The sequence below is a fragment of the Podarcis gaigeae genome, assembly GCF_964106915.1.
Source record: "Podarcis gaigeae genome assembly, chromosome: 12".
Taxonomy (NCBI): domain Eukaryota; kingdom Metazoa; phylum Chordata; class Lepidosauria; order Squamata; family Lacertidae; genus Podarcis; species Podarcis gaigeae.
This window is the reverse complement of record NC_139688.1, coordinates 15,338,312-15,353,768: the sequence shown is the minus strand read 5'-3', so window position 1 is coordinate 15,353,768 and position 15,457 is coordinate 15,338,312. Positions and strand designations below refer to the sequence as shown.

Here is a 15,457-nt window from a genome sequence, read left to right as displayed (position 1 = left end):
CAGACCCTGAGATTCTCCCCAGGCTACCCTCTTCCCTGGTCCTACCCCAACCTCAAGGATGGAATGTGTCCTTTTTCACGCAGTGCATAGTTAAAATATGGAAATTGCTTCCACAGGAGACTGTGATGGCCACCAACTTGGAGGGCTTTGGAAGAGGATTAAATAAATTCATGGAAGACAAGACTATCAATGGTTACTATACACCACAGTTGTGTTCTACCACCACTGTCAAAGACATTATACTCTGAATATCTCCTGGGAATCGCAGGCATGCAAAGTGCTACGGCACTTGTGCTTGGATGGAGAGATTGTGCATAGAAACCTCCGAGTTTTGCATAGCTTGAATGCAGTACTTTGTAACGCATGTTGATCTGGCCCTGGCCATGCCCTTAAAAGGGAATGTGGCCCTTTATCTGCTCAAATATTTAAAATATCTATTCACTCATTAAGAGGCAGCACATCCCTAATTGAATATAAACTCAACTAAGGCTACCATCCTAAACACTTTTACTAGGGAGCAAGTTGCATGCAACTCAATGGGATTTACTTCTGAGTAGAAAAAGTAGCTTATGATTGCATGGTACTTTCCTTTGGCTCCGAAGCCATGCAAATATCCACAAACCTTGTTTATAAAGCTGGATTTCCCAACATTCGGGTAACCACACAGTAAGAGAGTCCGTGTGTTAGGGTCGATGGTTGGCAAGCGAGATAAATGCTGACGCACTGTAAAAAATAAAGACAATCTTTCATTTGTTGAAGTCTAAAAATGCTTAGCATCTGGGCACTGATGCACAATTACCAATGGCTGAGGTATGCATCTGATAGTCCCAGTGTAAGCAGAAGAGTCATAAGCAGGCATTTTGAACAAAAGACAGTATCCACAAAGCAGTCCAATTGCGCAACAGAACTTCCCTGCCGTCTCTTCAAATGTTCCATAAATTTGTTCTGGGGCAGAAGAGTTATGGGGAGGGGATGTTTCATTGCACAATTGGAAACGTACTAACAGCTCTTGCTTAATATTAATTGGCAAAAAGTTCCACACCTTAAATGAAGACACACCAGGCTACCTACTTCTTGTAGAAGCAAGGCGAGTCTCGTATACTTTCTCTGGCTGAACATGAAGACTGGCCAGACATATTGAATGGGCCCATTTCTGGCAGATTAACTTTATTACTACTAAAGTTCATTGTCTAATGACAACCAAAGTGCTGCAATGATTATTGCTGCCAGAAGAGTACTAGAACCATCACTCAGCCATGGCACTTGGGTGATCATCAGTCTGTCACTTTCTCAGACTCACAGGGCAGTTGTGAAGGTAAAGTTGGGTGGGACAAGAAGTCTGAGAGGCCGGTATGAATTTACTGACTGAAGGGTGGTATCGCAATAAAGTAGGAAGTCTGTTCTGCTGTCACCCCTGATATACTCCACCTTGTTCTAAGTACTCCAGGCTCTGCTTCTGTCTTTTGATGATTGTACACATCCGTCCCAGAGCAGCCCGCTTCAGCTGCTTGCATCGGTAAAGGGAATCTCCATATTTCATCAGCCGTACATAATCTTTGGCAACGCTGTATTTCAAAAACAGAAGTCAAACCTGTATTGAGGCCCCTAGAAGCTTGTTTCCCTCTCCACCATCCTAATACCTGAGCACAGAACTAGAGTGTTTGAAAGGGGGAAATGAAAGGGTAAGTCCCAAGGAACATGTTAGGTAAGGGTAAAGGGACCCCTGACCGTTAGGTCTAGTCATGGGCGACTCTGGGGTTGCGGCGCTCATCTCACTTTATTGGCCAAGGGAGCCGGCGTACAGTTTCCGGGTCATGTGGCCAGCATGACTAAGCTGCTTATGGCGAACCAGAGCAGTGCACGGAAATGCCGTTTACCTTCCCGCCAGAGTGGTACCTATATATGGACTGAGGCTAATGTCATCCATACACCACTTCCCAAACCATGAGTGGAAAAGTGCACTCAATGCAGAGTAAACAGGAGTGTGTACACAGCCCAAGAGAAAGAATACTTGCAACCGCTAGGTGGGCAGGAGCAGGGACCAAGCAACGGGAGCTTACCCCGTCGTGGGGATTCGAACCGCCGACCTTCTGATCAGCAAGCCCTAGGCTCAGTGGTTTAACACACAGCGCCACCTGCATCCTTTGTGCATGTGTTACAGTGATCCAAACAACAGAAATGTTTTTTGAAGCATGGACAACAACTAAATATTAAGCTCTTACTTGTCAATCAGATTTTTTGCAATGTTAATTTGCCCCAAAGCCAACTTGTAATGATCTTTGTCATAAAGAACATTCATCAAATCTGCATAAAACGGATGGATGTCCTAAAAAAAAGAACAAAACTTATGTCAGTATGCAAACTTCTTAGCGATTTAACCTTTGCTAAGTAGCACAGCCAATGTCCAGAGGGCTGACTACTTCCACAAGCTCAAGAGAATTTTGGGCCACAGTAAACTGATTTTGAAACTAGATGAAAGTTTAAAAAAGCATTCTATGATGCAGCCTAAATCCAGGAGCAGCCTGCTCATATTTCTGTTTACATCCATTGTTTGTGGTGCAACAATGCAGAACAGGGCCTTCTCTGTTGTGGCACCCTAGATATGGAGGTTCCTTCCTATAGGGCAGGAGTAGAGAATCACAAGGCCTCAACCACATTCACCTGCTGAGTGGCTATCCATCTGACAATCATTCGACATCAATATAATGTCAGATGACCATAAAAAGACCCCCACCGCTGTCACAAAGATACTGCTGTCTCCCCTACACTATCTGTTCTTATGCACCAGATTAAGAGGCATTTATTTCCCTAGGCTTATCATTTGGGCCGATGTAAAATGTAAACTGCTGCTACGTTGTCTGAATTACTGATTTCTTGCTTTTTGTTTGGTTTACATAATGGTTTTATGGTTCTTGTATTGGTTTGGGTACTTAATCTATTGTTGAGTAGTGCCCTGGAAATCATAGGGTTAAAAGATAGAAGACAATCTAAGAATAAGGCTGTGTACACATTACTAGTTTGAAATGCAGCTAGGTTGTTCTTTTTCTCAATTCAGATCAAAGCTGGTTTTAAGGCAAAACGCATTAAAAACAAAGAAACAACAAGATATATATGGACTGAGGCTAATGTCATTCGTATACCACTTCCCAAACCATGAGCGGAAAGTAGGAGTGTATACACAGCCCAAGAGAAAGAATAACCTGCTCAGAAGAAGAATGTCACACAATTCAACTTTTGTTGTTGTTTAGTCGTGTCCGACTCTTCGTGACCCCATGGACCAGAGCACGCCAGGCACCTCTGTCCTCCACAATTCAACTAGGCCAGGGTTTCCCAAACTTGGGCCATCAGCTTTTTTGGGGACTACAGTTCCCATCATCCCTAACCACTGGGTCCAGCCACATAGGGATGATGGGAGTTGTAGTCCAAAAATAGCTGGAGACCAAAGATTGGGAAACTCTGAACAAGGCTAACACAAGCTTCTTGTTTGAGTCTGTGGAGCTCACTGAATCCTAGGTTAAGGTTTTTGTATTTGTTTGATGACCAAAGAGAGCACAGACCTAGGCAAAAATGGAGGTTCCGCATCCATAATGAACTGCAAAGAAAGAAATTTACTCTCTTTAAGCAAGGTCTTTCTTGCTCAACCTAGCCTTCTCTTTGCATAAAAAGCAACTAGAACGATGCAATCCTAAGAAGAAACTGAACTATGCTACACCATTGACCATGTTCGAAACAGCGGATTTTTAAAAAGTGTTACAAATTAAAACAGCATTCATTAGCTCGGCCCAGGTCAGTGTAGGAGCATGCAAGCTTTCAGAAGCCAAGGAGCTATAAATTCTACAGAATTAGAAACTTGCACGCTTAATGATCAACTCAAGCTGTATCAGCAGGTGGCATCTTGTCTACTGTATAATACAGTCTTTAAAACACATGATTATTCATTTTGCCAGAACGACTCAAACAAACTGCGCATATATTTTCACAGAACACTATCCAAAATCCTACATGACTGTCTCCTTCTCAATAAGCAGCAACTCATAGTAAAATAAGGTTAACAGACATATCATGTTTTCAATGTCTGTTGTACAGGGCGAGTCCTTTAAAAGAGACCCCATAGATACAGAATACACGTTCCACAGGGCCTCTTTTTAAAGACTCACCCTGTACATCACCCTGAACTTTTCCAGAGGAAGGGTGACTTTTACGTATCCTAAATAAATAACTTTGTCCATACTCTACTTTATCAACATATGCTACATTTTTTCGGGGATTGATAGCCAAACTTCACCCCAAGTCGCAACATATGTGTTACATCAGTTTCATAAAGCAATAAAACAAATCCAGCAAACCCAGACTAAAGCTGATGCAAGTGTTCCCCATCTGTTATAAAAATGTCAGCTTGTGGGAACCAGGCAAAAGGGGAAGATTTCCACTTGGCACTAAAAGCTCATTAATGCCAGTGCCACTGTAAGGTATGGGGGAAGAGAATTTCACAACTGAGGGGGCAGCTATTGAGAAAGCCCTATACCAAGTTCCAGGAATCCAGACTTCATCGGGTGATGGTGCGGTCAAGAGAGATGTGCCAGCAGAACTCACCTTATTGGCAGGATACTGCAGGCATTCCGCAATATAACTGGTCTCCAAACCATTTAGGGCTTTACAGACCAATTTATAGCATTATAAAAGAACTTGAAGTAGTATTTTTCGCTCCATAAGACGCACCAGACCATAAGACGCACCTAGTTTTTGGATGAAGAAAACAAGGGGGGGAAATTCTGAATCTCAGAAGCCAGAACAGCAAGAGGGATTGCTGCGCAGTGAAAGCAGCAATCCCTCTTGCTGTTCTGGCTTCTGGGATAGATGCACAGCCTGCATTCGCTCCATAAGAGGCACACACATTTCCCCTTACTTTTTAGGAGGGAAAGAGTCTTATAGAGCAAAAAATACAGTTCATAACCTTTCTCTAAGAAACCAGATATGGTTTACCCAAAAGAAAGATTTTTGCAAGATTTTTTGGCCATGTATCATGCAGAGAGTATAACACTGGGCTTAGAATAACTTTTTGTGTTCAACTGCCTCCTGCCAAAGCCACTTACGTCTAGTTTTGGGAAATCCATGATGATTTGGGTGAGCCTGTCGTGGTAATTTTGTTGGGTGTATTTTACTTTTCTCATGTAAAAATGACGGATGCGGTGAATCTGGTAATGCTTATGAATTACTGTGGGCGTCTTCCGCTGCGTCTTGGATAACGTCAGGTCTATGAAGTCCTGCAGTTAAAAAACAAAGGGCAAGGAAGATGATGTGTTTAGTGTTTTCAAAGTCACCAATGTCACAATAAAACAAGAGTCAAAAACTCACATCTGTAATTGAAAGCAGAAAAGAAGAGTTGGGTCAAGTGTACTGCAACAGGGCAAATAACTCTGGAAAGCCCTTAAGACTAGGGATCATGAGACATGCAGTCATTGCCTGCTTGCCTCTGAACAAAATGTTTCAACCCACCGTTAAGAGAACAGCAATTTCACATAATTTTACTGATACTGATTGGGCTTAAAAATCCACCCCAAACCCCTTCATTGCCCTAACAGACTTGCTCTCTGTTCTTAAGCACATATGCGTCAAAGCTCCACTAATTTCCATCATAACTCATTTCAATATAAAGTGTCAACATCAATCAATAAAGTATTTTGGGGATAAATTATGTGTTCTTCAATTCCTTAATAAAATCTACAGTAGAAAAATGCATGAGAGACTGTTTCAAGCTCTCTCATGTTCCTTAAAAGGCTCCTTAAAGAGAACCATAGCAAATCTGCCATCTAGGATCTTGGAGGGTAAAATGTACCAAAAAACCTTATCTACATGAAGGTACTGTTAGAAAATTTAGATACAATACAATACATGTTTGTTAGAAGCTGGTCCACTCCAGCTTTTAGATCTACAGACTTAGTTATGGAGAATTAACAGCAATTGGGAAAAATACAACAAATTTAATATAACAAATACGGCAATCCTGAGCTCCAGAAATAAAGCATTTTAGGCAGTCTTCACAAACTCAATGTCTTCCATCTGTTTTGGACTACAACTCCCATCAGCCTCAACTCCCATCAGCCTCAACCAGAATGACTGTGCTGGCTGGTGGGAGTTGTAGTCTCAAACAGATGGAGGACACCAGCTACAGATTTCCAGGGTCTCTGGAAGAGATATTTTCCAGTGCTGCAATTTGCAATCCTCCTTAAATTAGAGTCAGGGTGGATAAAAATCAATGATTTTTAAAATGAATGATTTTTAAAATTTAAATTGGATTTTTTTTATTTAAATTGGATTTTTGGAGGAAAAATCTTTCTAAAGGTAGTTTTCTATTTAAGTTACTTTATAGTCCAACGGCTATTCATCAGGAAATAAGGATTTGTTCAAGTTTTTTGTGTGTGCTAAAACTCAGTCTAAGTTTTTTAAAAAATTGTTTAACCACATCAATTAACAAACATGGAAACATATGCTATAATGTTGTTTTAGTCAAATAAATTGTTAAAATTGTTATTAATGAAATGATTATTTTTCTCCTTCCAATAAAGTATAGCAGAAAAGTTGACCTAATATATAAACAGTTAACTTATTAAATCTCACAATAATTTCATAATTATCGGTCTATGTATTTCTAATAGTACAACCAAATCAGTAATTTTTTATATAACTGTAAAAACTACTCTGAAAATTTATTATTCCAAAAATGAAACCTTCATTTGTTTGTAAATATTAAGATTATACCAACAAGAATGAGTCTTTCTGCAAATAAAAGATTTAAATCAAATCTTACTGACTAGTGATTTAAATTGTGATTTAAATTGATTTGATTCACCATATTTTTCGCACCATAAGACGCACCAGACCATAAGACGCACCTAGTTTTTGGAGAAGGAAAACAAGAAAAAAATATTCTGAATCCCAGAAGCCAGAACAGCAAAAAGGATCACTGTGAAGCGAAAACAACACAAAGCCTCTTCAGGGCAGGGGAACGTTCCTCCCGCTGCCCTGAGGCGGCTTCGCATGGCTATGCACAGCAAAAGCAATGATCCCTCTTGATGTTCTGGCTTCTGGGATAGCTGTGCAGCCTGCATTCACTCCATAAGACGTACACACATTTCCCCTTACTTTTTAGGAGGGAAAAGGTGCATCTTATAGAGCAAAAAATACAGTAAATCAAATCTACCCTGATCAGAGTAGCTGGGAATTGAACCTGGGACCCCCTGGGTGCCACGTATGGCATCTCAGCCCCATGACAGATGCCAATTCCTTGCCATTTTTTGTCCAGCTGTGAAACTGCAACACCTCCCATGAATCTAGCAAACCAAGGTAATAGTGAGATGGAGCTTAGGACCCATCCGAATAAAGAGTGCAACATCTAAGAAAAATAAAGACAGAGCATCTGGATGGTGATGCTTGCTTCTCTGCTAGGCCTGGGATCAAGCAAAGGAAAGGGTGCTGTGCTCCTGGCACTGTCTACCAGAACCATTTACGGACATACAATGACCGGGGAGAATTTATCAGATACTGAGAGGACATCAAGTACTGATCCTGTAGCTTCCACCTCCAGAACAGAGCCCTCCGTTTCACTTCCAAGAACCATGGGTGTGAACCAACACAAAAACACCCATACGGTTTAATTTCTCTCACGGAATGTTACAAGCGTAATTCAGATAAGCATCACCTTGTACAAAAAGGAGCCGCTAGCAGTATAGGACTATTCTCTCACCACTTGTTTCTAGTGGAGGGAGGAAAGCCATTTGCATTGGGAAGAAGGGCAAGTAAAGTGAGAAGAGAGCTGCAAAAAAATAAAATAAAGGCACCACCTACAAGAAATATTCTATGGGGGTGAAGATAGGGAGTGGTGCTATATTAAGACAGCTGGAGTCTTCTGCACACATGGAGAGGTTGCCCAGGAAAGTGAGGAGACTTCACCAATTCACAGTGAGGACGCACCTGCCACATTCATCCAAGACTGTCATCTGAAGTGCCAGCAGGTAATGATCAAAAGAAGCCTTTCTCAATGCTGGCTTCCTTTGAGCATGACTCCCAAGGAAACATGCCTGGAAACCCCTCTGCTATCATTTAAGCCCAAGGCTTAAACAGTTCTTTCCCTGGACTTAATTTTTTTTTTTTTTTTAAAGTCAGCCTTTTTAAAAACAGAACAATTTTATTTAAATGTCTGTTTGAATGCAGCTTTTTAGCCACTACGCATGCTTTCATTTGCTTATTAGCCCGTTTTTTAAAATGTATTTTTCTTCATTTACAAAAGTATGTGCAATGTCTCTCTCTCTCCCCCCCCCCCCAGTAACATTTTTTACAGATCAGTGTCATTTGTTGAGACATTATTTGCCCGTTTTTGTTGTTGTGCTTCTGTCTTAACAGCCACAGGTGTGGGAAATCTCTGGCCCGCCCAGACATCACTGAACTACGACTCCCCCCACCCCTCGCTGCTAGCCACACTCATGGAAGTTGTGATTGAGAAGCATTCGGAGGGCCAAAGGATCCCTGGCTCCTTGCTTAGCACATCAGGAACAAAAAAATGCATCAATAATTGAGGGGTTCCAGGCAAAACCATTCCTCTGAAAGCAGGCCTTTAACTATCTGCAGCCTTTTAGAAGTAGCAGGTGGAAAGTTTTCTATGTGTTTCTCTTCCCTTTAAGTTATAACGTGGGGTTTGCTGCCAATTTGACTGGTTGTTAAGTCACAATATTAAAGCAGCTGACAAGGATTCTATGTTGAGATTCCTGCATGGCAGGGGGGTGGGACTAGATGACCCTCGGAGGACCCCCTTTCCAAACTCTACAATTCTGCGACAAATTTAATACATAAACAGGGTCATGTGTTTTTCAGGAGGCGGGGAAGACTAGGATCGCTACCTATTCTTACCCCTCCCTGGCACCCAGGGTCGGATTTAGGTTTGATGAGGGCCTAAGCTACCAACGGTAATGGTAATTTATATGTCCAGCTGTCCCTTGTCAACAACAAATTGTCGCTGTTTTTTGTGTTGAATGTAAGTTATATGGTAATTTGTGGACCCAATAGGTATCTAAAGCCATTTGCTCATAACAAAATATGTATTTTATCAAAGTAATCGATAAGGCGGGGGTCCATTGCCTTCATCATAGGAGCCTACACAACCCAAAACACTGTTGCTGTATGTAGGTTTTATTTTATTTATTTTTTATCTTAGATTTTGGCAATGTACATCCAGGGGTTTTTTTCCTTTAATTTTTTTTGGGGGGGCACCAAGATAGTGGGGCCCTAAGCTATAGCTTGTTTAGCTTATACGTAAACCCGGCACTGTTGGTACCATTTGCAGCAGCGCTACAGGCAAAAATTCAACAGGCACAGCTCCCCCCCCCCAAAAAAAACCCCCACACTGTGGAGTAGTGCAGCCGCCAGCCAGGCGGGGAAGAGAGCCAATGAGTGGCCAGGCACGTCACGTGGCTTCCCCCTTCTCCGGCACGTGGACTCTCCCTCCCCCCCCCCACCTCTCCCGCCACGCGCTAACTGGAGCCGCCGTGTTCCCACAGAAACGGCGCAGCCGCAGTCAGAAGCCCCTGCGCGCCGGTCCAATCCCGAAAGAAGGGAGCCGTCCTCCTTTTACCTTGGCAGACGGGACCACCATGATTTTCTTGAAGTTGTAGAGCGCCATGGTTGCGGCGTGTCCGTCCGGCCCCTTTGCCGGAGTTAAAGAGAGAGGGACCGGAAGGGGAAGGCAGGACGTCCGGTTTTGTCGGTTCTCGCGAGAGAAAAAAATAAACGAGACCGGAACGAGAAAAGCTCGCTGCGCACGCGCAGATACGGACTTGAGCGTCAGTTACTTATTGGACGTTATTAATGGGGAAAAAACACTGTAGTAGAACGGAAGTGACTCTTCTCTTTTCCTAGGTCTAGAAAACGCCGTTGGGAAAAGCTGCTTCAGTTCCACCGCCAGTAGCGGTCCTGTAGCGCCGCCTGGACTTCAAAGGTACGAACTGCAGCGTCGTTTGCCAAACCGGCATGAAACCCAAGCAATTATGCATAGCGCGGATCACATTTGATACGTGAAGGTGGGTGTTCGTGTGTACGTAACGCCACGTATCACATTACATACATAGGCTACATTTCAAAAACAACGCTTGGAACCTTATCATGAGTTTGTATCAAACGTATTTCAAATGCAACTAAACAGCAAGGATTACTATCAGAGTCAGGTGGGAAATGGGGAATTCGCACGCTAATATTATTAAGGGTCACAGAGTTCATATTTCAAAAACTTATTTCCTGCCGAGTTTTCAAACACAGAGCAGCTAATAATGAATCACACAATATTAAGATGTATCACAACAACAGGACATCTGGAAGGGCCCTTAGAGGAATACAGTGGTACCTCGGTTTACGAACTTAATCCGTACCAGAAGTCCGTTCTTAAACCGAGGCGTGCTTTCCCTAATGAGGCCTCCGGCCATCGGTGCCCTTCCAGTGTTCGGATTCTGTTCTTAGACCAAGGTAAAGTTCTCAAACCAGGACACTATTTCCGGTTTTGCGGAGTTTGTAAACCAAATCGTTCTTAAACAGGACTGTTCTTAAACCGAGGTACCACTGTACAACTGAAAGGGGGTAGGGAATTCTGCACTGGGCAACCTCTGAAATATCATTGGGGGAGGGGAAGGTTGAAGATCTGGGGAGTTAAAATACACATTTGTATAACTCCTTAGCAGTATCAGAAACACATTTTATTCTAGGCTTCTTTAGAATTTGCATTGTTCCCTGGTCCTGAACTAAAATTGCTATACTAATTTAGTGGTCACAAATAAATCTTTATTGAAAATGTATGTGAGGGGGTGAACCACTCCCTTGTATGGCAATTCTGCTATGTTGAAGGATCCCTTATAACGCAAACAAAATGTCAATGAGCATGCCTCCAAGTCAGCATTGTGTGTTCACACTCCTGATTATTCTACAGTGCACTCACACTGCTGGTTTGTGAAGCTGTGTAAACGTGTTAGCCACAAACCACATCTTGAGAAACACTGTTTTAATGCATTTCCCCCGGAAACCATCTTCAGTCCGATTCAAAAATCTAAGCCATATGAAAACATCTTTCCCACCTACTTGTGTGGACAGCAGCTGATCTGGAAACATTTTCAACCCATTCTGACATGTAAAAGTGATCTGAAGTTCATTGGAGGTGGGTAGGAACAACCTCACTACATTATAAACTGGTGATGTATACACAGCCAAAGTGAGTCGGGGACAAGGCCATCACATTGTTTCATTGCATGTGTTTTAACTTATAGGGATATAACTTTCTCCTCCTTTCTTGCCTGCCATTAAAAAATTATCTCGAGCCCAGTGTTGCTGTGTGTGTATGTTGTATGTAGGCTGGTTCTTATAGCTTTAAAGGCCAATATTGGTCCCTGTGACTTAAGTCTACTGTTGAACTCATGTTGTGTGCTTACTTTCCAACTGCAAATTTAGCCGCACTGTATTTTTGCCTTCAAATGGAGCCCAGGTAGACAAAATCGTCTCCCGCCCCAAGCATGTGGTCACTAATGCTGATGCATGGAGTCTGGGTGATGTCCTGATCCAGGATGTTGGTCTTCACATGGCAGGACAGTCTCTCAAACAAGGGTGTACTCTCCCAAGTCCACATCTCCAGCATATTTTCACTCCTGTCTCTGCAACATCTATGCTTGTAGAAATAATGAAGCTGACGTAGGAGTTGGGATGCAAGTGAGCTCTGCGGGAGCAAGCTGACTGCTAGCTTAGTGTGGTGCCGCACTGTGCCTGAGCCAGTGTGGTGTAGTGGTTAAGAGCGGTGGACTCGTAATCTGGGGAACCGGGTTCGCGTCTCCGCTCCTCCACATGCAGCTGCTGGGTGACCTTGGGCTAGTCACACTTCTCTGAAGTCTCTCAGCCTCACTCACCTCACAGAGTGTTTGTTGTGGGGGAGGAAGGGAAAGGAGAATGTTAGCCGCTTTGAGACCTCTTCGGGTAGTAATAAAGCGGGATATCAAATCCAAACTCCTCCTCTTCTTCTTCTTCTTCTTCTTAGTGGAGGCTCTTTTTATTAGCAAGATATGCAAAACCAGGAAGATACATTCAGGGCTTTGCCCTTTACACTTCTCCAATCCCAAGCCCCCTGGGTGTTGCCTAGTTATCTACGCAACTTGCTCCACCACATCATGAGCAATACTTTTGGCAAAGGAGATAAAGGTCAGGGCACTGAACACTGCTGAGGAGACAAAAGGTCAAGGAGTGGGCATGGCAGCTAGATAGTTGTGGCTTGTCTTATGCTGTGGGGGAAGGTGTGCCCTCACCCTGCAACGCCATCCCTACAATGCTGGCTTGATCATGTCTACGGAATGGAAGATGGCAGGATCCCCAAGGATGTGCTCTATGGGGATTTGGCTTCCAGCTTCACCCTCAAAGGTGCACTCTTCCATTGTCTCCCAAAACGCATGGATGCTAACGAATAGGTACCAGGTGTTCAGGAAGCATACATGCGGAGGGCAGGGGGCCTGCAAGGACCAGCACTCATGCTGTGCCCCATTTCCCATGCTCGTCACTTTCCACACCACCTTGGAATCCTCTCAATGATGGGTGGGTAAGAAATATTCTGAATAAATGAATTAAACAATTTTGTAAATGAAAAGCAAATTTTGTAAAAATGCTGTGTGTCTCCAATACTATTCCTCAAAGGAAGCCTGACCCAGACAGAGCTGCCCCTGGAATCTCTCGCTACTAGGGGGCCATGCGTATGAGAATCTTCATTTATTTAGACAATTTATATACCAGCTCATTACAGTTGGTTAAAAGTGGTGTTCATAAAACTCAACAAATGCAATCAAGATCAGTTGCAAACCAACTATAAAATTAAAAATTTAGTTAAAATGCCTGCTAGATTTGAGAGAGAGAGAGAGAGAGAGAGAGAGAGAGAGTGTCTTCAGCAGCGTGTGCTGGAAGTTTTGTAGGGAGGGGCTCGTGTCTGATATCAGCTGGGAGTTCCAGAAAATTGACCCTACAATACTGAACACATGCTGAACATGGCTCCTTTGCAATATGATCTGTACATCTGAGCTAAGGGAGGGCCACTAACAAATATCTCAGTGATCGGACAGGGATATAAGGAATCAGGCGTGGACTCAAGTCATTAAGGACATTGTAAATTAATCCAAGAACTTTGAACTAGGCTCAGTAGCATATAATCAGTCAGCACAAGATTTTAAGTACCACAGGTATGTGCTAGCAATAGTGCATGGCAAAAACTCAGTACTATTTGTATTGGCACATGTAGCAGCCTGGAAACAACACTGGCTGTCTGAACAAGTGTACAACATTCTTTTGAGGACCACAACCCTTTAGTCAACCACTAGGCTTCAAGAGTTGTGGGCAAGGGCCTCCAACCAAACTTCTCTTTTTACATAGCAAAGGATCACATCCACCACAAAACCAATGAAATAAAACATTAAAAACCCACAACAGTTTATTCTGCTGTTTCTCGACACCCCTGTGGTATCTTCTCAGCTGCTCTGGGCAAATTATAACATCTTGGCAAGTGTCAGTGTATTTGAACAGCATTTATATTCCAATCAGCTGGGCAATCAACTAATCCTTTTCGCCGTTTAATTTCAGTAATGAATAAATGAACAACACTTATCACAAACAAGGCTGATAAAGCCACAAGAGCTATGGTCCTTGAAGCCTATTTATGACCGGCTTATTTATCATCCTGGAGAATGAATGTCTTTATATAAAGGCTTTTTAATTCATTCACGTCCTTCAGCCTGCTTTGTTGAAAGCGGTGTGAAGATTGAAGCGTCGTCAAGATAAGGGTTCGGGGTTGCGTCTGTGCACCAAGAGGCTGAGCGATGTACATAAAAGAATTCCGTTTTATATTATGAACACAAAGGTGAGCTTGATGGCATGCGACAAGTTAATAAAGTTAATAATCACTTGCAAATCTGCAAAGGCATTAATGTTACTTATTGAGCTGGAAGCACAGTTCTAAAGGCTTGCACTCCTTTGTTCAATAATGCCTTCTCCCAAACCCAGCTCCCACAAGTCCCCTTCAACTGAATAAATTGGGGGGGGGGGGGAGGTTGTAGGGTATCAAAGGCACCTGCAGTCAAGTTGGGTAAGAGAGGGGAGGATTCTTCTCAACACAAGTAGTATCTCCAGGTTGCTTAGTCCGTTAGGGGACAAATACATTCTAAAAGGACAGGTTTTATACTTTTTGGTTTGACTTTATTGAACATCTAGCAAAATCTAAAGATCCCAACAGTATGCACTTATATATGGAATCAATAAGGACCATCTTGTCCTGGGGGGAAGAAGCCGTAACAACATTTTCTAAGCAAGCAGGTTGTCTTTTCCATTCTAAAGTAACTTTAAGGAGGGGGATATGCTAATTTTAGATTTTATTTACTATGTGTTGTTGCGCTCTCTCTCTCTCTCTCTCTCTCTCTCTCTCTCTCTCCCCCCCCCCCCCCGTTATCTGTAACCATATATACTTAATGTTTTACTCAATGGGGAAAAAATTGAGAAGAAAAAAAGAAACTCTGGTTATTCAATGGTAGATATTCCTTTATTCACCATGTATTCATGGGAGGGGGAGTAACCATGGAAACAATGCCATGATATCTTAACTAGTGGTGAGATTTTCCTGGGAGGGAAAAATGAAAAGTGACCAGGAGCTGGGTAGAAAAAAACTTATTTTCCTATTACGGTATATATATATTTCCTCATTTCTCTGTGAAAGTAACCCTGCCCAACATAAAAAAGCTCATGAACTCTACCTTCAGCTCTCTAATAAATCTACATATCACAACGAACAATTTTAAGGATCATAGTTTCTATTCAGCCAGAACCAATGACGATGCAATGAAAAGAATGATAAAGAACTCAAGCGAGTGCCTTCCTGCTGCAAAAACGCAACAGCATTCAAAAGGCACCTTCTGGGTGACTTGCCGTGCTCTTTTGTAATCTGTCATCTTAATGCTTTAATGATTTTCTCCCCCAGCCCTGTTATCAGAACAGACCCAGCCAAAAGATAAAGAGCTGGATCTGACTCCGTAAGCAGGATTTCAATCAGCGGCACCTACATTTATTATTGACAGCAGCCAAGCTGCCTAGGGCTGAAGTCAGGTGCAAGAGCTATCGCTAATATCCGGTTGTACTGCATACCAGAAAGAATTCAAGCCCATCTCCTAAGTCTCATTTGGATTACTTCACTTCTGGGAACGATGCCAGAAATTATGCTGTTACGAGAAACAGTGCAACAGAGCGCTGAAATGCAAGACCAGGAAACCCTGGGTTCAAATCCTCACTCAGCCATAAAATCATAATACTAATTACAAATATTAATGTTATTATTTGTACCCCGCCCATGTGACTGGGTTGCCCCAGCCACTCTGTGTGGCTTCCAACAAATATAAGAAAACAGCAACCATTT

At 42.6% G+C, this 15,457-nt stretch overlaps 1 protein-coding gene and 1 long non-coding RNA gene across 3 annotated transcripts in view; one reads left to right on the top strand and one right to left on the bottom strand.

Moving 5' to 3' along the window:
- The window catches only part of GTPBP4 (GTP binding protein 4), a 20,520-nt gene extending 10,534 nt beyond the window's left edge, over window positions 1-9,986 (bottom strand). The window contains exons 1-5 of the mRNA XM_083704911.1: window positions 9,626-9,986; window positions 5,094-5,264; window positions 2,223-2,326; window positions 1,429-1,565; window positions 623-723 (exon numbers count right to left, since the gene is read on the bottom strand). Of these exons, the coding sequence (XP_083561037.1) occupies window positions 623-723; window positions 1,429-1,565; window positions 2,223-2,326; window positions 5,094-5,264; window positions 9,626-9,673 (561 nt within the window). The 5' untranslated portion in view covers window positions 9,674-9,986. The remainder of the gene's footprint in view (window positions 1-622; window positions 724-1,428; window positions 1,566-2,222; window positions 2,327-5,093; window positions 5,265-9,625) is intronic.
- LOC310828108 overlaps window positions 9,955-15,457 on the top strand; it is a 10,262-nt gene continuing 4,759 nt past the window's right edge. The window contains exon 1 of one of the 2 annotated variants that reach the window (XR_014556677.1): window positions 9,955-10,074. This is a non-coding gene — a long non-coding RNA (uncharacterized lncRNA). The remainder of the gene's footprint in view (window positions 10,075-15,457) is intronic. The other variant, XR_014556678.1, reaches the window with a different exon arrangement.